The sequence below is a fragment of the Oncorhynchus keta genome, chromosome 22 (assembly GCF_023373465.1).
Source record: "Oncorhynchus keta strain PuntledgeMale-10-30-2019 chromosome 22, Oket_V2, whole genome shotgun sequence".
Taxonomy (NCBI): domain Eukaryota; kingdom Metazoa; phylum Chordata; class Actinopteri; order Salmoniformes; family Salmonidae; genus Oncorhynchus; species Oncorhynchus keta.
Window position 1 is genome coordinate 31,495,476 of NC_068442.1, and position 23,835 is coordinate 31,519,310.

General features: G+C 42.3%; 1 protein-coding gene across 2 annotated transcripts in view; it reads right to left on the minus strand.

Moving 5' to 3' along the window:
* Positions 1-19,046, minus strand: part of wwp2 (WW domain containing E3 ubiquitin protein ligase 2) — a 46,351-nt gene extending 27,305 nt beyond the window's left edge. For both annotated transcript variants that reach the window (XM_052475015.1, XM_052475014.1), the window contains exons 1-5: positions 18,934-19,046; positions 6,876-6,957; positions 5,965-6,118; positions 5,665-5,786; positions 5,202-5,339 (exon numbers count right to left, since the gene is read on the minus strand). In XM_052475015.1, the coding sequence (XP_052330975.1) occupies positions 5,202-5,339; positions 5,665-5,786; positions 5,965-6,118; positions 6,876-6,945 (484 nt within the window). In that variant the 5' untranslated portion in view covers positions 6,946-6,957; positions 18,934-19,046. The remainder of the gene's footprint in view (positions 1-5,201; positions 5,340-5,664; positions 5,787-5,964; positions 6,119-6,875; positions 6,958-18,933) is intronic.
* Positions 19,047-23,835: the final 4,789 nt, after the last annotated feature.

Here is a 23,835-nt window from a genome sequence, read left to right on the forward strand (position 1 = left end):
TAATCTCCACCCGGCACAGCCAGAAGAGGTCTGGGCACCCCTCATAGCCTGGTTCCTCTCTAGGTTTCTTCCTAGGTTCTAGCCTTTCTAGCAAGTTTTTCCTAGCCACCGTGCTTCTACACCTGCATTGCTTGCCATTTGGGGTTTTAGGCTGAGTTCATGTACAGCACTTTGATATATCAGCTGATGTAAATACCTTTGATTTGAATTAAGGACACAGTTATGAAAACTTATGACACTAAAGAGGCCTTTCTACTGACTCTGAAAAACACAAAGAAAGATCCGAGGTCCTTGCTCAAGTGCGTGAACGTGCCTTAGGCACGCTGCAAAGAGGCATGAGGACTGCAGATGTGGCCAGGGCAATACATTGCAATGTCCATATTGTGAGACGCTTAAGACAGTGCTACAGGGAGACAGGACGGACAGCTGATCATCCTCGCAGTGGCAGACCACGTGTTACAACACCTGCACAGGATCGGTACATCCGAACATCACACCTGCGGGACAGGTACAGGATGGCAACAACAACTGCCCGAGTTACACCAGGAACGCACAATCCCTCCATTAGTGCTCAGACTGTCCGCAACAGGCTTAGAGAGGCTGGACTAAGGGCTTGTAGACCTGTTGTAAGGTAAGTCCTCACCAGACATCACCTGAAACAATGTCGCCTATGGGCACAAACCCACTGTCGCTGGACCAGACAGGACTGTCAAAAAGTGCCCCTTACTGACGAGTCGCGGTTTTGTCTCTCCAGGGGTGATGGTCGGATTCGCGTTTATCATCAAAGGAATGAGCGTTACACCGAGGCCTGTACTCTGGAGCGGGATCGATTTGGAGGTTGAGAGTCCGTCATGGTCTGGGGCGGTGTGTCATAGCGTCATCGGACTGAGCTTGTTCTCAACGCTGTGTGTTACAGGGAAGACATCCTCCTCCCTCATGTGGTACCCTTCCTGCAGGCTCATCCTGACATGACCCTCCAGCATGACAATACCACCAGCCATACTGCTCGTTCTGTGCGTGGATTCCTGCAAGACAGGAATTGTCAATGCTCTGCCATGGCCAGGGAAGAGCCCGGATCTCAACCCCATTGAGCAAGTCTGGGACATGTTGGATTGGAGGGTGAGGGCTAGGACCATTCCCTCCAGAAATGTCCGGGAACTTGCAGGTGCCTTGGTGGAAGAGTGGGGTAACATCTCACAGCAAGAACTGGCAAATCTGGAGCAGTCCATGAGGAGGAGATGCACTGCAGTACCTAATGCAGCTGGTGGCCACACCAGACACTGACTGTTACTTTTGATTTTGGACCCCCCTTTGTTTAGGGACACATCATTGCATTTCTGTTACCCACATGTCTGTGGAACTTGTTCAGTTTATGTCTCAGTTGTTGAATCCTGTTATGCTCATACAAATATTTACACATGTTAAGTTTGCTGAAAATAAACGCAGTTGACAGTGAGAGGACGTTTACTTTTTTCAGAGTTTATATGTCTGTTGCTTGATATGATGTGCCTGCATGTATAAGAGTGTATGCAATGCACATGCATAAGAGTGCATGTGTTTGTCCGTTCAGGCCTGTTTAGGCCTGTATATACGTAAAGGTGAGTTCTGTCTGGTCTGGATGTGTTTTTCACTGGCTGCAGCACAAAGGTCTGTTTATGGTAGCAGTGTGTGTTAGCGTGTCAGAAAAACTGCCAGGGGAAATGAGGGAAAACACTAAACTAACAGAGCTGCCTTCAGAAAGAACACAGAGGGCCTTAACACACCTTCCCCTTGCAACACGGCGCACACTTGAACCTTTATACACCCCCCTGCCAGAAGGCACACACTCCAGACCTTCATACACATAGCCCCTTAAAACCTGCCCTCAAGAGCACACACTCCAGACCACTATTCACTAACACTCCCCCTGCAACACACACACACACACACTAAAACTTCAGCAAGCACATATTCATTCCCTTAATAGACTTCTTCCCCCTCCCTTCCCCCTGTCCCACAGTGAGCCCCTACCCAGCCAGGCAGAGAGGAAACCCCCCGGATCACAGGAGCCGATTGTCCTGCACAACTCACAGAAACCAGAGTCAATTACGCAATTTTGAGAAACAAATTCCACATAAGCACTCCCAAGCAGGTGTGAAAGAGCGCTTGGGGAACACCAAAGTAACAAATCTGAATGGAACAGGGGTTGTAAAGCATATTCATCGATTTAAGAACAATATTAACCTTCATGCACAGGCATAAACACACACAATATACTGTACCAGTCAAAAGTTTGGACACCTATTCATTCAAGGGGTTTTCTTTATTTTTACTATTTTCTACATTGAAGAATAATAGCAAAGACATGAAAAATATGAAATCACGCACATGGAATAATTTAGTAACCAAAAAAGGTGTTCAACAAATCCAAATATATTTTATATTTGAGATTCTTCAAAGTAACCACCCTTTGCCTTGATGACAGCTTTGCACACTTGTGGAGGCCAGATCATCTGATGAAGCCCTCCAACACTCTCCTTCTTGTTTAAATAGCCCTTACACAGCCTGTAGGTGTGTTGGGTCATTGTCCTGTTGAAAAACAAATTATAGTGCAACTAAGTACAAACCAAACGGGATGGCGTATCGCTGCAGAATGCTGTGTTAGCCATGCTGATTAATATGCCTTGAATTCTAAATGACACTCACAGTGTCACCAGCAAAGCACCCCCACACCTCCTCCTCCATGCTTCACGGTGGGAACCACACATGCAGAGATCATCCATTCACCTACTCTGCGTCTCACAAAGACACGACGGCTGGAACCAAAAATCTCAAATTTGGACTCATCAGACCAAAGGACAGATTTTTTTTTACTGGTCTAATGTCCATTGCTCATGTTTCTTGGCCCAAGCAAGTCTCTTCTTCTTATTGGTGTCCTTTAGTAGTGGTTTCTTTGCAAAAATTTGACCATTAAGGCCTGATTCCTGCAGTCTCCTCTGAACAGTTGATGTTGAAATTGTGTCTGTTGCAGGAACTCTATGAAGCATTTATTTGGGCTGCAATTTCTGAGGCTGGTAACTATAATGAACTTTTCCTCTACAGCAGAGGTAACTGTTGGTCTTCCTTTCCTGTGGCGGTCCTCATGAGAGCCAGGTTCATCATAGCGCTTGATGGTTTTGCAACTGCACTTGAAGAAACTTTAAAAGTTCTTGAAATGTTCCGCATTGACTGACCTTAATTTCTTAAAGTAATGATGGACTATCGTTTCTCTTTGCTTATTTGAGTTGTTCTTGCCATAATATGGACTTGGTCTTATACCAAATAGGGCCATCTTCTGTATACCACTCCTACCTTGTCACAACACAACTGATTGGCTCAAACGCATTAAGAAGGAAAGAAATTCCACAAATTAACAAGGCACACCTGTTAATTGAAATGAATTCCACGTGACTTCCTCATGAAGCTGGTTGAGAGAATGCCAAGAGTGTGCAAAGCTGTCATCAAGGCAAATGGTGGCTACTTTGAAGAATCTCAAATATAAAACGCATGTTGATTTGTTTAACACTTATTTGGTTACTACATGATTCCATGTGTGTTATTTTATAGTTTTGGTGTCTTCACTAGAAAATAGCAAAAATAAAGAAAAAGCCTTGAATGAGTAGGTGTGTCCAAACTTTGACTGGTACTGTGTAAACACACAAAGATACACATTTATGAACCATACGCTCAGAAACACAACCCTGACTTGTGCTGTGTTCATTCACTAGGAAACACTCTGGCTCTGTGATTCGGAATGAAAAGGCTTGTGTGTTATTTCATACACAGACGAGAGATGCATGAACTGAGAAATTCAAGCCACCTCTATAAGTCAGTTTAATGTGTTGTTATTCATTAAAAACACCACGTTTAACAAACTCAAGAAGCAAGTCCAATCTTTGTCTCACAAAAGTATATTTGTCTACTGTTTGTAAACAGAAAACGCTGCTGCACTGTTTGGGTGGGCTTTTTTACCACTCATTTGTATACATGCAGTAAAGTGTTTTTACAACATAAAAAGACCTGTCACTGTCGTTAACCCGAAAACACAGCAAAAATCTGCTTCAAAATCAGACTTTCATTTATATGCATGTCCAGTCCTTACATTTAGCCTCACAATGAAGTGTTTGGCCATTTTCTTTTCAGGACAAGTATGAACAAATTAATTTCACATAAACAGTCACAATAATAAAAATAAAGGTCAGACAAAGCAAAAACGTGATAAAAATGACTGCTGAAAGTACAGAAATGGTTCGCTCAGTGGGAAATTAATATCCAACGAGTCCTTGACAACTGTGTCGTGTTTTTGACAGAAACAATGTGATCTTATTACAGTATTACAGACACTACGTCCTGGGATTTCCTATGATCTTCTATGTAGAAGAACCCCTTACCTTCTAATGACTCTTGTGTTGCTTTAGAGCAAAACATGTTACATGTGTGTGTGTGTTTGTGAGAGATCTCAGCTTTGAGATCTCTTTTAATAGTTTGCAGCTCAAACCATTTGGACTTTACAGAGGTTTTTATAAAAAGATCCAGCCCGGGCCCCTTCAGGATCCGCCCTTGTCTCACAAACAACGCTCTAGCTAAGCCCTCATTAATCACACAGACTAATTGTTGGTCTAGACGAATTCAATAGTACAACCCAGAAGTCTGTAGCTCAAACTCAATGTTTTAAAGGGGTTACAAGTCCAAAACGCGCCAGCGTCATGTTGAGACTAAAGAGTTACCAGCTAATTATGTTTCTGTGTTCACAAGTTAAAGTGGATATTTAGCAATAGTATCAACTAGGCCAACGTGCACATTTGGAAAGTTGTAATTGTCAAATAGCCACATAAAACTCTTTGGTATTCTTCTCAACATGTGAAAGACTGTGTGCAAACTTGCACACTAGTAACATGATGGCTCAAAATATCACTATTCTATCACATTACGTTACATTAAAAACTCCACCGCAACATCACAACGTACACTCTTTGCCGTTCTCCAAATGAGCCCTGCACTTCTTGCTTGGGTGGAGTCTGAAAAGCATAAGTCACTAACTGTAAAGTGAGTGAATATATACGAGAGAGCAAGATAGAGAATACGAGAAAGAAAGTGTGTGGGAAGATTTTGTTTGCATTAAAAAAGAGTGTGCACTCTTTTGTAAGTGTTAATGTGTGTGTGTGTTGCAAGGCGGGACTCACTGTCTGTTCCTGTGCTGCCATTGGGCAAAGAGCCCAGATCAACAACCAGGCCGTCCAGACAGACGTTCAGCTCGCCTCCAGCTACAAGTGAGCCTTTGTTCTCGGTCTGCAAGACCAGACTGAGCTGCAGATTCTCCACTGGAGGGTTAGGGGGAAGTGTGGGATGGAGGGAAGGAAAACAAAATAGAAAGAAAATTAAGGATTTGGGAAAAGTAAGATAGATGATAAGAGATAGGTCACTGCTCTTCAATAACCTATAAACTGCGTATAGAAAACCAAAGTTCTTTCTCTGACATGTTTGAAAAAAAAAAGACTTACACAATTTTAAACTTGATCTTGCAGTTCGGTAGAAGGTAACCCCAAATATTTTAAAGTAGATAGAATACTACAGTAGCATGACTGGGAGTCCTGCTAACTATCCATGGACAATGGCCTACATAAAAATAAACTTTTATTGTCTTACTCTTGCCATCATGTGTACGCAGAGTGTCAAGCAGGTCAATGGTGGCAGTCCCTAGTAACTCCTTCCTCAAAGTGTGGCAGCTCCACAGCTTAAGATCTAACCGGCTCTGAGGCGTCACATTCCTACACAAGTCATAATCAGATACACAGTCAAATAGGCCTACATTACACACACACACACACACACACACACACACACACACACACACACACACACACACACACACACACACACACACACACTAAACAATATACAAGCATCAACAACAGAGTAAGTGAGGTTGAGATTAGGTGGGCTCACAGGGTGAGGTCCTCATTCCACTGTAGCTCAAGGTGTCCAGTTCGTTTGCCCGTTTTCTTGGTTTCACTAGTCAGACCATCTGCAGTCACCTCCACAAAAGAGCTGAATCTGGAGCGGGTGGGCAGCTTGGGTGACTGAGGCTTTGCTGAGACCACTTGGTGAAGAAGAAAAAAACAAAACAATTGTTGAACATATAGCAAAATACAAAAAAGACTACTGTGGTACACCAACTCCAGCCAATCCCTAACCTACAGTTTGTAATACAAATACTTATTACAGCTACTCTGGATTTGTAACTGTATGACAAGCAAACACTAAAATGCAAATGCCGCCCTCTAGCTGTCACAGGCAAACAGGGTGGTAGTTTAGGCACAGTGTACTTCTGTTCATAAATGTGTTGTTGATTGCTCCATATTAATGTGATGCTCACTTGGCCAGCGAAATGTCAAGCCTTTCTGGCTACTGTGGCTATCCATGTCAAAATTAACATTGAACTGAATTACATATCCGCTCAGGAAAACGTGGGCCGAATAACTGTTAGGATACTGCTGAATCTTTTCAACAGGGAGGACAGACCTGAAATGTTCCAATTATTTAAAACGGTCAAGGTGAATTAAACTTGTTTCATTTGATCTTATACGAGTGGGGGAGTGAGTGATGGGTGACAGCATAGTAGTGCATGCAATATTAACTGAGGAAAAGAGAGAAGGGAGTAATAAAGTGCAGGGAGAACAAATGGAAAAGTGGAATAACAATGGAGGATGAAAATGAAAGTGGGACAATAATAGCTTGGGGTGGTTCAGGTTGTCATGAGTTTAAGACAAATGCACACAGACACAGGGAAGAGGGTGAGTATTAGAGTAGGTTACAAGAGCAGGTGATAGATGAGAGGAATTAAAAGCTGCTTATACCTTTCAAGGTCAACTGTGATTTCTCTGTGGTCTGGACATTGCCGGGTCTTGTCACACTGGCTGCTGCCATGACATCACAGCCCTGAGAAAGACACAGGCACAATCTAAGAACACACATAACTGACATGACACAGCAAACTCTGAAGTGAATCACTCACTGCAATACATAAAAATCGCTATCTATCTATTTCCCGTGTAACCTCCTTTCCAACATACACAGTGGACCACAACATAACAGTGGAGGCTCCTCAGAGGAAGGGGAGGACTATCCTTCTGTGAATTTCAAAAAATAAAAATTGTATTGATAACATTGAAAAAGTTAGCCTTTTTAGATAAAGATGTACGAAATATATTCACATCACCAAATAATTGATTAAAACACATTGTTCTGTAATGAAGGTCTACAGTAGCCTCAGCAACACTCTGTAGGGTAGCACCATGGTGTAGCTGGAGGACAACAAGCTTCCGCCCTCCTCTTGGTATATTGGCTTCAATACAAAACCTAGGAGGCTCTTGGTTCTTACCGCCTTCAATTGACTTACACAGTAATTATGACAACTTCCGGAGGATGTCCTCCAACATATTAGAGCTCTTGCAGCATGAACTGACATGTTGTCCACCCGATCAAAGGATCAGAGAATGAATCCTGCACTGAAAGCATAAGCTACAGCTAGCTAGGAGTGCAGTGCATAAAATGTGGTGAGTAGTTGATTACAAGAGATTAAGACAATAGTTGAACAGTTTTCAACAAATTCACTTATTCAAAAATTAAGGAGAAGCAAGAGATAGTCATTTTCTTTCACTTTCAGTTTCTCTTACTTAGCTAGAAAAAAATGCAGCTGGCCAGTTTAGTTACTCAAACACCTGGCTCAAACAGAGGGATGCTATGTTAGCTAGCCGGCTATGACTATCCAACACAACACTGGAACTCTTCCAAGTAATAGGTAAGCTTTAGGTTTAACAAATGTATTGCCACCGGTGTAACTGCTTAATGACTATACACTGTAATGTTACTGCATGATTGTAGCAAGTTTACTAACGCATTAGTTCTATTAGCTATATTGACTAAAACGTTACTTTAGCTAATATGGGGACAACGACGTAGGCTGTGTGTAGCAGTTATGACATGGTTTGGCTTGGAAAGTTTTTTTTTTTTTCGCTAGGTCACATACAGCTGATGTGTTGTTCATTGAAGTCCACAAACGAAGGGAATAGGTGAGAGGAGGAGAGTGCATAGAGGCGAGAAGGAATACAATGTGGCTTCTATGAAAGTGAACTGTGTTTATGCGTGATCAGGGGTGTATTCATTCCACTGATTCTGTTGAAAAAAAATTCTCAAACGGAAGCGAACAAAGCAGGGATAAAAAAAAGCCTGAATTTGTCTCGTTTGCAAATGTTGGACTAATGATTACACCCTATATCAGCTAGATGCAGGCAAGAGTGTGCAAGGTGGTATTGAATGCATGTATTTAACTAGGCAAGTCAGTTAATTAAGAACAAATTCTTATTTTACAATGATGGCCTACCCCGGCCAAACCCTCCCTTAACCCAGACAATGCTGGGACAATTGTGTGCCGCCTTATGGGACTCCCAATCACAGCCGGTTGTGATACAGCCCGGGATTGAACCAGGGTCTGTAGTGATGCCTCTTGCACTGAGACGCAGTGCCTTAGACCTGTGTGCACCTACGTTGTCAACTGTCATTCATAGGCTAGGATGTAGCAACCTCATGATGGGTATAGGGAAAATTTGAGTATCAAATCAAATTTTATTTGTAACATACATCTAATACAACAGGTGAAGACCTTACAGTGAAATGCTTACTTACAAGCCCTAACCAACAACGCAGTTAAACAAAATATATGTAAAAACATACTTAAAAATACAATTAAGAAAAACAAACAAAAAATTCAAGATCAGCAGTAAAATAACAATAGCGAGGCTATATACAGGGGGTACCAGGCAGTGGCAATGTGCGGGGGCACCGGTTAGTTGAGGTAATTGTAATATGTACATGTAGGTAGAGTTATTAAAGTGACTATGCATAAAAAATAACAGAGTAGCAGCAGTGTAAAAAGGGGGAGTAGCCATATGATTAGATGTTCAGGAGTCTTATGGATTGGGGGTAGAACCTGTTTAGAAGCCTCTTGGACTTTGCGCTCCAGGACCGCTTGCCATGCGGAAGAAGAGAGAACAGTCTATGACTAGGGTGGCTGGAGTCTTTGACAATTTTTAGGGCCTTCCTCTGACACCGCCTGGTATAGAGGTCCTAAATGGCAGGAAGCTTGGCACCAGTGATGTACTGGGCTGCATGCACTACCCTCTGTAGTGCCTTGCGGTCGGAGGCCGAGCAGTTGCCATACCAGGCAGTGATGCTCTCAATGGTGCAGCTGTAGAACCTTTTGAGGATCTGAGGACCCATGACAAATCTTTTCAGTCTCCCGAGGGTGAATAGGTTTTGTCGTGCCCTCTTTCTGACTATCTTGGTGTGTTAAGACTAGGGTTGCAAAGGGTCGGAAACTTTCCGGTTAATTTCCTGAATTTTTCCGGAAATTTTCCATGGGAAGTTAAGCCCGGAAATTTGGGGAATTTTGCTTAAATTCTTAAAAAAGTTAGCTTATAACAGTGAACCTTTTTGTGGGATACACATAAGTCAATTCTATGTATTGCGGAATATTTTGGTTAAACTATAAGCAATTCAATGGAATTGCAACAATCTGCATGCACAGTGCATTCTTCCATCACATGTACAGCTGATCTAATGAGATGCTATTGAGCCCACACTACTACACTGTCTGAGCCAAGGACTACATGCTTTCTGGTAAGTTTTGATTACATAACTGGGTGGGGTGAATATATTTTACATGACATACATAATTTTTTGTTAACTAGTAAATAGTAGCCTACAGCATAGTGTTTAAATAATTTCTAATTTGTTAAAAATTTCTGCTCATTAGTTTTTGCAACCATGTGAGTTTTAGCTTGCTTGAGCCTGCTAACTGAGGAGTGTCAATTCACCTGTTTCCATACATGTTTAATTAAAAAAAGATATATCTTACAAAGGAGTTGTTTAATCTAACTGCACATGGAATTGTATTTTAGTTTTTTTACTAATTTTTTCCTCATCTTTACAGAAGAATTCCAGGGCACTCTGATGTGTGGAGACATTTCACTGCTGCTAAGGTAGAAGGAAAAGCTGTGTACATTTGCAAATACGGTGCAAAATCATATGCTAAGAATGCAACAAAGATGCAGAATCATCTGGCCAAGTGCATAAAGTTCCCTCGGTACTCACAACAAGCAACCTCTGACAAAAGTCCCTCTACTTCTATTCGAGGTGAAAATTATGAATCCTTATCGATAGCAACAGCTCATTGTCCTCCTGGAATCAATCTTTTTTTTTTTTTGACTCAATGGCAGAACATAGAGAAATGCTGATGAATGTCTTGCTCAAGCTGTGAATGCAACTGGTTCACCTCTGATGCTCACAGGCAATGTGTATTGGAAGAGATTTCTGAATGTTCTTCGCCCAGCATACAGCCCTCCAACCAGACATACTTTATCTACTAATTTGTTGGATGCAGAGTTCAACAGAGTTCAAGTGAAGGTCAAGCAAATCATAGAGAAAGCAGACTGTATTGCAATCATCTCTGATGGGTGTTTGAATGTTTGTGGGCAAGGAATAATTAACTACATCATCGCCACCCCTCAACCAGTATTCTACAAGAGCAAAGACACAAAGGACAACAGACACACCGGTCTCTACATTGCAGATGAGCTGAAGGCAGTCATCAATGACCTTAGACCATAGAAGATATTTGCACTGGTGACAGACAATTCTGCAAACATGAAGGCTGCTTGGTCTAAAGTGGAGGAGTCCTACCCTCACATCACGTCCAATGGGGCGGCAGGGTAGCCTAGTGGTTAGAGTGTTGGACTAGTAACCGAAAGGTTGCAAGTTCAAACCCCCGAGCTGACAAGGTACAAATCTGTCGTTCTGCCCCTGAACAGGCAGTTAACCCAATGTTCCCAGGCCGTGATTGAAAATAAGAATTTGTTTTTAACTGACTTGCCTGGTTAAATAAAGGTAAACATTTTTTTATTTTTTATTTAAATGTCTGTGCTGCTCGTGCATTGAATCTGCTCCTCAAGGACATCATGGCACTGAAAACAACAGATACACTCTACAAGAGAGCCAAGGAACTGGTTATGCATGTGAAGGGTCATCAAGTTATAGCAGCAACCTACTTCACCAAGCAAAATGAGAAGAAGCTGCCCAGCAACACCCGTTGGGATGGTGTGGTCATCATGATTGACAGTCTCCTGGAAGGGAAGGAGTCTCTCCAAGAAATGGCAATATCAGTCTGCCAATATGGACAGCCTCATCAAGAAGATCCTCCTGGATGATGTATTTTGGGAGAGTGGTAAGCAGCCTGAAACCTATAGCAGTAGCCATTGCAAGGATTACGGGGGACAATGCCATCCTGTCTGATGTTCAGACTCTGCTTGTAGATGTAAGAGAAGAAATCCGTACTGCCCTGCCCACATCACTATTGCGCCAAGCAGAGGAAACTGCAGTTCTGAAATACATGAAAAAGTGTGAAGACTGCCTGAAGCCCATACACGCCGCAGCGTACATGTTGGACACCAAGTATGCTGGCAAGAGCATCCTGTCTGGTGCAGAGATCAACAAGGCCTGTGGTGTCATCACTACTGTGTCTCGCCACCTTGGCCTGGATGACGGCAAGGTTCTTGGCAGTCTGGCGAAGTACACTTCCAAGTAAGGGCTTTGGGATGGAGATGCAATATGGCAGTTGTGCAAACATATCTCATCAGCCACCTGGTGGAAGGGACTTTGTGGATCTGTGGCTCTTTCCCCTGTTGTCATCCTCCAAATCCCACCAACATCAGCCACCTCAGAGTGCAAAATGTCCTTGTTTGGGAACACACACACCAAAGCACGCAACAGGCTGACCAATACAAGGGATGAAAATTTGGTGGCCATCCGGGCAAATTTGAGGCTTCTTGAGCCTGACAACAAGTCATCCTCAACAAGGTTGGAAAGTGACAGTGAAGATGAGGCCTCTGAGTCTGATGTTGAAAAAGTGGACATTTTGGAAGTCCAGGGAGAAGACATGGAAGCCCGAGAGGAAGACAACCATAGCTTTAGCTTCTAGACTATAACTTTACAGATTCTGGGAGATGCGATGGATTATTGGGGATCATTCAATATTCCCTTTCTTTTGTTGTTCAGTGAAATCATCCCATATGAAGAGTCAACTCATTTAATTAAAGTTCAATTCGTAACTATAGTTTTTTAAATTTCTATTGGAAGGATTTAATCATTTGCAACTATGTCTACTTATGATTTACATACACCTTAGCCAACTACATTTAAACTCAGTTTTTCACAATTCCTGACATTTAAATCCTAGTGAAAATTCTCTGTCTTAGGTCAGTTAGAATCACCACTTTATTTGAAGAATGTGAAATGTCAGAATAATAGTAGAGAGTGATTTATTTCAGTTTTTATTTATTTCATAACATTCCCAGTGGGTCAGAAGTGTACATATACTCATTAGTATTTCGTAGCATTGTCTTAAAATTGTTTAACTTGGGTCAATCGTTTCTGGTAGCCTTCCACAAGCTTCCCACAATAAGTTGGGTGAATTTTGCCCCATTCCACCTGACAGAGCTGGTGTAACTGAGTCAGGTTTGTAGGTTTCCTTGCTCGCACACGCTTTTTCAGTTCTGCCCACAAATTTTCAATGGGATTGAGGTCAGGGCTTTATGACGGCCACTCCAATACATTGCCTTTGTTGTCCTTAAAGCTTGGTCGCAAATGGGTCTTCCAAATGGACAATGACCCCAAGCATACTTCCAAAGTTGTGGCAAAACGGCTTAAAGATAACCTTCTCCTTAATGCAACCGCTGTGTCAGATTTTAAAAAAAAGCTTTACGGTGAAAGAAACACCATGCGATAATCTGAGTACAGCGCTCAGCCACCAAAACAAGCCATACAGATACTGGCCATGTTGTGGAGTCAACAAAAGTCAGAAATAGCTTTATAAATATTCACTTACCTTTGATGATCTTCATCGGAATGCACTCCCAGGAATCCCAGTTCCACAATAAATGTTTGTTTTGTTTGATAAAGTTAATCTTTATGTCCAAATACCTCCTTTTTGTTCGCACGTTTAGTTCACTAATCCAAATGCACAAAGCGTGTGCACTTAGTCCAGACGAAAAGTTTTTAAAAATTAATTAAAAAGTTCGTAGAAACATGTCAAACGATTTATATAATCAATCTATAGGATGTTTTTATCATAAATCGTAAATAATATTGCAACCGGACAATTCCGTTGTCATTAGAAAGGAAAGGGAATGGAGCTCACAGCCACGCGCCATAAACAACTCATGGCTTTCAGCTGAGCCACCTGCTTTGAGTGGTCTTATTCTCTCCCCTTTCACAATAGAAGCCTGAAACAACTTTCTAAAGACTGTTGACATCTAGTGGCAGCCTTAGGAAGTGCAATCTGACCCCATTTACACTAGATAATGGAAAGGCAATCACTTGGTTGGATTTTCTCAGGTTTTTGCATGCCATATGAGTTATGTTATACTCACAGACATCATTCAAACCATTTTAAAAACGTCAGAGTGTTTTCTATCCAAATCTACTAATAATATGCATATCCTAGCTTCTGGGCCTGAGTAGCAGGTAGTTTAATCTGGGCACGCTTTTCATCCGGACGTGAAAATACTGCCCTCTAGCCCAACGAGGTTAACTTCCTGACTGATGTCTTAAGATGTTGCTTCAATATATACACATAATTTTCCATCCTCATGACACCATCTATTTTGTGAAGTGCACCAGTCCTTCTTGCAGCAAAGCACCCCCACAACATGATGCTGCCACCCCCGTGCTTCACGGATCGGAGGTGTTCTTCGGCTTGCAAGCCGCCCCTTTTTCCTCCAAACAGAATGATGGTCATTATGACCAGACAGTTCTATTTTTGTTTCATCAGACCAGAGGACATTTCTCCAAATAGTACAATCTTCGTCCCCCAGTTGCAAACCACAAACTGGCTTTTGTATGGCAGTCTTGGAGCAGTGGCTTCTTCCTTGCTGAGCGGCCTTTCACGTTATGTCGATACTGAACTAGTTTTACTGTGGATACAGATACTTCTGTACAGGTTTCCTCAAGTATCTTCACAAGGTCCTTTGCTGTTGTTCTGGGAGTGATTTGCACTTTTCACACCAAAGTACATTCATCTCTAGGAGACAGAATGAGTCTCCTTCCTGGTCGGTATGCTGCATTGTCCCATGGCATTTATACTTGCGTACTATCGTACAGATGAATGTGGTACCTTCAGGCATTTGGAAATTGCTCCCAAGGATGAACTAGACTTGTGGAGGTCTTGGCTGATTTCTTTTTATTTTCCCATGTCAAGCAAAGAGGCGCTGAGTTTGAAGGTAGGCCTTGAAATACATCCACGGGTACACCTCCAATTGACTCAAATTAGGTCAATTAACCTATCAAAAGCTTCTAGAGCCATGACATTTCCTGGAATTTTCAAAGCAGTTTAAAGGCACAGTCAACTTAGTGCATGTAAACTTCTGACCCACTGAAATTGTGATACAGTGAATTATAAGTGAAATAATCTGTCTGTAAATAATTGTTGGAAAAATTAATTGTGTCATGCACAATACATTGTCAATACAATATATACACAATGTCCTAACCGATTTGCCAGAACTACAGTTTGTTAAACAAGAAATGTGTGGAGTGGTTGAAAAACAAGTTTTAATGACTCCACCCTAAGTGTATATAAACTTCAGACTTCAACTGTAACGAGGCAAGTCAATTAAGAACAAATTCTTATTTAAAATGACGGCCTAGGAACAGTGTGTTAAGTGCCTTGTTCAGGGGCAGAACGGACTTTTACCTTGTCAGCTTGGTGATTCAATCTAGCAACCTTTCGGTTACTGGCTCAATGCTATAACCACTAGGCTACCTTCCACCCCCGAAAAGGTAAAAGGTTTATGTTTGTCTCTCCATATTATATGGTAAATATAGACAATGCAAAAAACATTGACATTTAAATGGTATTAATATCAATTTGCATATATTTATTTCCGTTAATTCCCATGGAAAGTTTCCAGCTCTGAATTTCCCCAAAATGTGCAACCCTAGTTTGGACCATGATAGTTTGTTGGTGATTTGGACACCAAGGAACTTGAAGATATCAACCTGCTCCACTACAGCCCCGTTGATGAGAATGGGGGCCTGCTCGGTCCTCCTTTTCCTGCAGTCCACAATCACCTCCTTTGTCTTGATCACGTTGAGGGAGAGGTTGTTGTCCTGGCACCACACGGCCAGGTCTCTGACCGTCTCATCGGTAATCAGGCCTACCACGGTTGTGTCATCGTCAAACTTAATGATGGTGTTGGAGTCGTGCATGGCCATGGAGTCATGAGTGAACAGGGAGTACAGGAGGGGACTAAGCAGGTACCCCTGAGGGGCCCCGTGTTGAGGAGCAGCGTGGCAGATGTGTTGTTACCTACCCTTACCACCTGGGGCAGCCCGTCAAGAAGTCCAGGATCCATTTGCAGAGGGGGGTGTTTAGTTCCAGGGTCCTTAGCTTAGTGATGAGCTTTGAGGGCACTATGGTGTTGAACGCTGGCTGAGCTGTAGTCAATGAATATCATTCTCACATAGGTGTTCCTTTTGTCCAGGTGGGAAAGGGCAGTGTTGAGTGCAATAGAGATTGCATCATCTGTGGATCTCTTAGGGTAGTATGCAAATTGGAGTGTGTATAGGGTATCTGTGATAATAGTGTTGATGTGAGGCATGACCAGCCTTTCAAAGCATTTCATGGTGTGCTACGGGTCGGTAGTCATTTAGGCAGGTTATCTTAGTGTTCTTGGGCACAGGCACTATGGTGGTCTTCTTAAAACATGTTGGTATTTCAGACTCGGGCAGGGGGAGGTTGAAAATGTCAGTGAAGACACTTTCCAGTTGGTCAGCGCATGCTCGCAGTACACGTCCTGGTAATCCGTCTGGCCCTGCGGCCTTGTGAATGTTGACCTGTTTAAAGGTCTTACTCACATCGGCTGCGGAGTGCGTGATCACACTATTGTCGGGAACAGCTGGTGCATAGCGGGATTTCTAATAAGGTTCCGGGTTAGAGTCCCGCTCCTTGAAAGAGGCAGCTCTACCCTTTAGCTCAGTGCAAATGTTGCCTGTAATCCATGACTTCTGGTTGGGGTATGTTCTTACAGTCACTGTGGGGACGACGTCATCGATGCACTTATTGATGAAGCCAGTGACCGATGTGGTGTACACCTCAATGCCATCGGAAGAATCGCGGAACATATTCCAGCCTGTGCTAGCAAAACAGTTCTGCAATTTAGCATCTGCTTCATCTGATCACTGTTTCATTGACCGAGTCACTGTTGCTTCCTGCTTTCATTTGAGCTTGTAAGCAGGAATCAGGAGGATAGAATTATGGTCGGATTTTCCAAATGGAGGGAGAGCTTTATACGCATCTTTGTGTGTGGAGTAAAGGTGGTCTAGAGTTTTTTCCCCCTTTGGTTGTACATTTAACATGCTGGTGGAAATGTGGCAAACTGGATTTAAGTTTCTCTGCATTAAAGTCCTCAGCTACTAGGAGCACCGCCTCTGGATGAGCGTTTTCCTGTTTGCTTATGGCCGTATTCAGCTCATTGAGTGCGGTCTTAGTGCCAGCATTGGTCTGTGGTGGTATGTAGACAGCTACGAAAAATACAGATGACAACTCTCTAGGTAGATTAGTGTGGTCTACAGCTTATCATGAGATACTCTACCTCAGGCGAGCAAAATCTTGAGACTTAATTAGATATCTTTCACAAGCTGTTGTTTACAAATATACATAGCCTGCTACCCCTCGTCTTAGCAGAGGCTGCTGTTCTGTCCTGCCGATACAGTGTAAAACCCGCCAGCTGTATGTTGTTCATGTTGTCGTACAAAATAAGTTCTAAAGTAAGTTACACATAACACATTTTGTTAGGAGAACGTAAAACGTCAGCCACCCTCTCCGGGGCCATTCTACATGTAGTAGCCTAAACCTAGCAATGTTACATTGAACTGGGTGCTTTCACACAGGTTTGGTTTAATTAAGCAATTAACATCCCATCATGCTTAGGGTCATGTATAAACATTTTTCATGTTTACTACCATGGCTTTGACCCCATAGAATGACAATGTTTCCATCCACAGGGCATGAGTGGTCACTGAATGGTTTGATGAGCATGAAAACTATGTCAAACATATGCCATGGCCGTCTCAGTCACCAGCTCCCAACCCAATTGAACACTTATCAGTCTGACTTTGTTGAGTAATAGTAAAATGCACAAGGTGCAATTTCGAAATTGGGTAGTGTGTCATCAGTTTTCCCCATCATGTCAGTCATTGCATACTTTAGAGAGATATTTATAACTTGTCAGAAATGCCCAGATCAATTAGCCCATGTCAGATGTTTTTAACTAGATTTATTAGCCCATAGATTTTGTAGTAAAGTTTGAGTCACTTAAATATCACATGAATACACATTAGACATGGCAAATTTATTGAATTGCAATAAAATTAGCTTTGAAACAGCAACATTTGCTCTGCACCCAATGACAAAATGTGCAGAATTGCAGGAAACAAGCTTTAAACCTGCAACATTTTCTCTCTGCCAACAAGAGAGGTGTGAACAGTTTGTGTCATGAACACACGTGAGGCATGAGTGAAAATGTTAGGGAACCCCTTCACTATGAAATAGTCATAGGAGACAGTCGTAGCTTGAATAGTTTAGTCATATCTGGGTGTTATCACGTCCTACAATACACCTTTTCGATCCAGCATAAATGTTACCCCAAAAACAAACCGTTAACTAGACATCAGATCCGACCCACTTGCTCCTCCGCGTACACATCACTGACAAACTGAAATGGTCCACCCACAGACAGTGTGGTGAAGAAGCCTGAAGAAATTTGGCTTGGCACCTAAAACACTCACAAACTATTACAGATGCACAATTAAGAGCATCCTGTCTGGTATCACCACCTGGTACGGTAACTGCACCGCCCGCAACCGCAGGGCGCTCCAGATGGTGGCGGCAAACTACCTGCCCTACAGGACATCTACAGCACCCAATGTCACACAAAGGCCAAAAAGATCAAAGGATAACAATCACCCAAGCCACTGCCTGTTCACCCAGCTATCATCCAGAAGGCGAGGTCAGTACAGGTGCATCAAAGCTGGGACCGAGAGACTCAAAAACAGCTTCTATCTCAAGGTCACCAGACTGTTAAATAGCCATCACTAGCGCCTTAGAGGCTGATGCCCTATATACATAGACTTGAAACTGGCCACTTTAATAATGTTAGCATAACTAATCTCATATGTATATACTGTATTCTACTGTATTTTAGTCTACGCCGCTCCAACATTGCTCATCCAAATATTTATATATTCTTAATTCCATTACTTTAGATTTGTGTGTATTGTTGTTAGGTATTACTGCACTGTTGGAGCTAGAAACACAAGCATTTCGTAGCCCACAATAACATCTGCTAAACACGTGTATGTGACCAATGAAAATTTAGTTGACAATGTTTTTTAATGGTAAACGAACGGAGTGACTATCTTCATTTATCCACCATCTTTGGTGTGATCCCAACAAAAGGGAACCTAAACATTTACTGCGTGTAAGATGCACAGGGTGAGACATCGCATTTGCTGATAACTACTAGCTTAATGTACATCGATTAACTGTACACATCAACAACTCAAAGTGGCTCATTGCCTCCATATTTAAATACCCTGCCCACAAAAACAAAACACGGAAGATGGTGAGCTAACGTTATAGCTCCTAGCTAGCCAACAGCTTTGTGTGGGCATAAGGACATGACAGCCACCTTTTCTCGTAAACGTAGTTAGATAAATGTGTACTATTGAAGAAATGTTTTCTACAATCCTGTTTTACTTGACATTCCTGGCAACGTATTTCGTTTATTTTCTCATAAATACCTTTTTCAGCTGTGGTCCTCTGGTACCGCTCGCTGGTGAATTTTCATTTCCGCCTACCTCAATGACGGAGTCACGTGATTCACAGTAAAAGGCTAGCGCAATGAATTGTGGTTCACAACATGCAAATACAGGTACAGTAATTTGACCGCTTTAATAAATCAAAGATAACAATGCATGTTTATTTAAAAGTACATTTGCACCCCTTTTTAGGTGACAAAAAGGAGAACACGTACTGGAAAGATAATAACAAATACACAAACTATCTGAAATAAAATCAAAACAATATATACAGTGCATTGCGAAAGTATTCGGCCCCCTTGAACTTTGCGACCTTTTGCCACATTTCAGGCTTCAAACATAAAGATAAAAAAACGGTATTTTTTTGTGAAGAATCAACAACAAGTGGGACACAATCATGAAGTGGAACGACATTTATTGGATATTTCAAACTTTTTTAACAAATCAAAAACTGAAAAATTGGGCGTGCTAAATTATTCAGCCCCCTTAAGTTAATACTTTGTAGCGCCCGCCACCTTTTGCTGCGATTACAGCTGTAAGTCGCTTGGGGTATGTCTCTATCAGTTTTGCACATCGAGAGACTGAATTTTTTTTCCCATTCCTCCTTGCAAAACAGCTCGAGCTCAGTGAGGTTGGATGGAGAGCATTTGTGAACAGCAGTTTTCAGTTCTTTCCACAGATTCTCGATTGGATTCAGGTCTGGACTTTGACTTGGCCATTCTAACACCTGGATATGTTTATTTTTGAACCATTCCATTGTAGATTTTGCTTTATGTTTTGGATCATTGTCTTGTTGGAAGACAAATCTCCGTCCCAGTCTCAGGTCTTTTGCAGACTCAATCAGGTTTTCTTCCAGAATGGTCCCGTATTTGGCTCCATCCATCTTCCCATCAATTTTAACCATCTTCCCTGTCCCCGCTGAAGAAAAGCAGGCCCAAACCATGATGCTGCCACCACCACGTTTGACAGTGGGGATAGGGTGTTCAGGGTGATGAGCTGTGTTGCTTTTACGCCAAACATAACGTTTTGCATTGTTGCCAAAAAGTTCAATTTTGGTTTCATCTGACCAGAGCACCTTCTTCCACATGATTGGTGTGTCTCCCAGGTGGCTTGTGGCAAACCTTAAACAACACTTTTTATGGATATCTTTAAGAAATGGCTTTCTTCTTGCCACTCTTCCATGAAGGCCAGATTTGTGCAATATACGACTGATTGTTGTCCTATGGACAGAGTCTCCCACCTCAGCTGTAGATCTCTGCAGTTCATCCAGAGTGATCATGGCTGCATCTCTGATCAGTCTTCTCCTTGTATGAGCTGAAAGTTTAGAGGGACGGCGAATCTTGGTAGATTTGCAGTGGTCTGATACTCCTTCCATTTCAATATTATCGCTTGCACAGTGCTCCTTGGGATGTTTAAAGCTTGGGAAATCTTTTTGTATCCAAATCCGGCTTTAAACTTCTTCACAACCGTATCTCGGACCTGCCTGGTGTGTTCCTTGTTCTTCATGATGCTCTCTGCGCTTTTAACGGACCTCTGAGACTATCACAGTGCAGGTGCATTTATACGGAGACTTGATTACACACAGGTGGATTGTATTTATCATCATTAGTCATTTAGGTCAACATTGGATCATTCAAAGATCCTCACTGAACTTCTGGAGAGAGTTTGCTGCACTGAAAGTAAAGGGGCTGAATAATTTTGCACGCCCAATTTTTCAGTTTTTGATTTGTTCAAAAAGTTTGAAATATCCAATAAATGGTGTTCCACTTCATGATTGTGTCCCACTTGTTGTTGATTCTTCACAAAAAAATACAGTTTTATATCTTTATGTTTGAAGCCTGAAATATGGCAAAAGGTCGCAAAGTTCAAGGGGGCCGAATACTTTCGCAAGGCACTGTAAATACAATAGAAATTATCTTCCTCGAATGTTCTGACAGTTCATGAAATCTCAGTAAGAGGGCAAGCACATCACAACTATCACATTTCTTATAGCTTTATAAGCTTGCCAAAGTATCAAGTACAATTCAGCTATATACTGTATTTCACTCCGTTCACACGGTGTGTGAATTCAACATGGTGTGGTTGGCCAGTAAAGAATTAACAGCACAATTCAATTGGAAGCTATACTGTATAATTCATTTTGTGCTTGAACTCAACATGGCGTGGTTTCCCAATAGTTTTCACCAGGCAGTTAGTTACCAGTAGTCTGAAAAAAGTTGGCTATGATCCATAAACCTACAGTAAACGTTGGGTGACTTGTGAACAGTGAATAAGCAGCCCTATCTTTCATGTGTGATTGAGTCACATAATGACAGGACACAGGCTCCAAAGATTCAAATTCAAAATAATTATGAATAGCTGTGGTGTATATTTTGTTGGTCTTTCAACAAAAATAAAAATAGATATTAAGGCTGTGATAACTCCCAAAAAATGGACGAATCCTAAACTGGACAGTAGTCTTTCAAAGATATCAAAAAGTGCTGAAGCCTTTCCAAAGTCAGCATAAGTGAGTGATCATGACAAACAGTCAGCAGCGGACAGTCCAGGAGGACGTTGGCCATGATGACTCGTGTAGTGGTCGTGGAAATAGATCATCACAGCCAGAGAAGGACCCAGTAGCAAGCACAGCCACACCAGCCCACTGCCATAGTTACCCCTGAAATAGTGTCCAAGGTAAACAGCTACCAGGAGCTGGGGCAGGGAAAGAGAAGGTGGCGTTAACATTCATGTTCAAACACACACTGCATGAACACATATAGACCTATACTATTCAGTGTAACTCACCTCAAAGAGCATCATGATGAAGATCCCTAGACGACAGTTGTACAAGGGCAGAGCAATGAGATACTGGCACAACAAAACAAACAAAATGTATAATATATAAATATATAAATATATGCTGGAATTTATAGACATTAAAGACATTATGGACAGTACGTGGATAGAATATATAGTATATCTGTAGAATACATAGGATAGTATAGTATATACAGCAATAGTTAAATAGTTAAATAGGATGACATTGACTTGAATACAGTATACATATGAAATGAGTAAAACAATATGTAAACATTATTAGTGACCACTGACCAGTGTTCCATTATTAAAGTGACCAGTGATTCTATGTCTATGTACATAGGCCAGCAGCCTCAAGTTGCAGGTTTGAGTAACCAGGTGGTAGCCGGCTAGTGACCGTGTCTAAGTTCAGGGCAGGGTACTGGGTGGAGGCTGGCTAGTGATTACTATTTAACAGTCTGATGGCCTTGAGATAGAAGCTGTTTTTCAGTCTCTTGGTCCCAGCTTTGATGCACCTGTACTGACCTCACCTTCTGGATGATAGCGGGGTGAACAGGCCGTGCCTCGGGTGGTTGATGTCCTTGATGATCTTTTTGTCCTTCCTGTGATATCGGATGCTGTTGATGTCCTGGAGAGCAGGCAGTGTGCCCCTGGTGATGCGTTGGGAAGACGACACCATCCTCTGGAGAGCCCTGAGGTTGCGGGTGGAGCAGTTGCCGTATCAGGCAGTGATACAGCCTGACAGGATGCTCTTCATGGTGCATCTGTAAAAGTTTGTGAGGGTCTTAGGGGCCAAGCTGAATTTCCTCAGCCTCCTGAGGTTGAAGAGGCGCTGTTGTGCCTTCTTCACTACACTATCTGTGTGGATGGACCATTTCAGATTGTCAGTGATGTGTACCCAGAGGAACTTGAAGATTTTCACCTTCTCCACTGCGGCCATGTCGATGTGGTTGGGTGAGTGCTCCCTCTGCTCTTTCCTGAAGTCCATGATCAGCTCCTTTGTTTTATTGATGTTGATTGACATGTTATTTTCCTGGCACCACTCCACCAGGGCCCTCACCTTCTCCCTGTAGACTGTCTCGTCATTGTTGGTAATCAGGCCTACTACCGTTATGTCGTCTGCAAACTTGATAATTGAGTTGGAGGTGTGCTTGGTCACAAAGTCATGGTTGAACAGGGAGTTCAACCATGTGGGGCCCCTGTGTTGAGGATCACAGTTATTCAATCACAGTACAAACACATGCATTTAGTACATAAACATATCACCTGCTGCATGATTACCACCATCATTTGAGTAAAGACCACCTGAAAGAAGAGGCAAAAATTAAGAGGGTGGATAATATTGGTTTCTTGGTAAGAAGCTTGAGCCCAAGAACAGTGTAGGGCCAGAGAAATAAGTATGTTCCTCCTGATGGGTGGACAGTCAAACAGTCTGACCAGACAGGGTGAGTCATCATCTCAAGTTGAGGTGCAAATTCGCACAAAGCTACAGTGGCAAGAAAAAGTATGTGAACCCTTTGGAATTACCTGGATTTCTGCATATATTGGTCATAAAATTTGATCTGATCTTCGTCTAAGTCATAACAAAAGACAAACACAGTCTGCTTAAACGAATAACACACAAAAAATGATACGTTTTTATGTCTTTATTGAACACACCGTGTAAAAATTCACAGTGCAGGTTGGGAAAAGTATGTGAACCCTTGGATTTAATAACTGGTTGATCCTCCTTTGGCAGCAATAAACTCAACCAAACATTTTCTGTAGTTGAGGATCAGACCTGCACAGAGGTCAGGATGAATGTTGGACCATTTATCTTGTGGTATCCCAGGAGGTCTACCCTGGGGAATGGTAATAAGAGGGGAGGTGCGTGAGGCGACGTTGGCTCCTTCTGCTGGGAATACGGGAGCTAGGCACCCCGACACAGACGGCGCTAAGTGTAGGTAATTAGAGGAAAGTGCCAACCAGCCCTGGAGGCCAAATAAAAGGAGCACGGTGGCACACCGCGAGAGACCGACACCAAGCCACAGTAGAGAAGAAGGACCGAGCCAAACCTAAGTGATTTTCTTTAATGTTTATTTTCTGTGT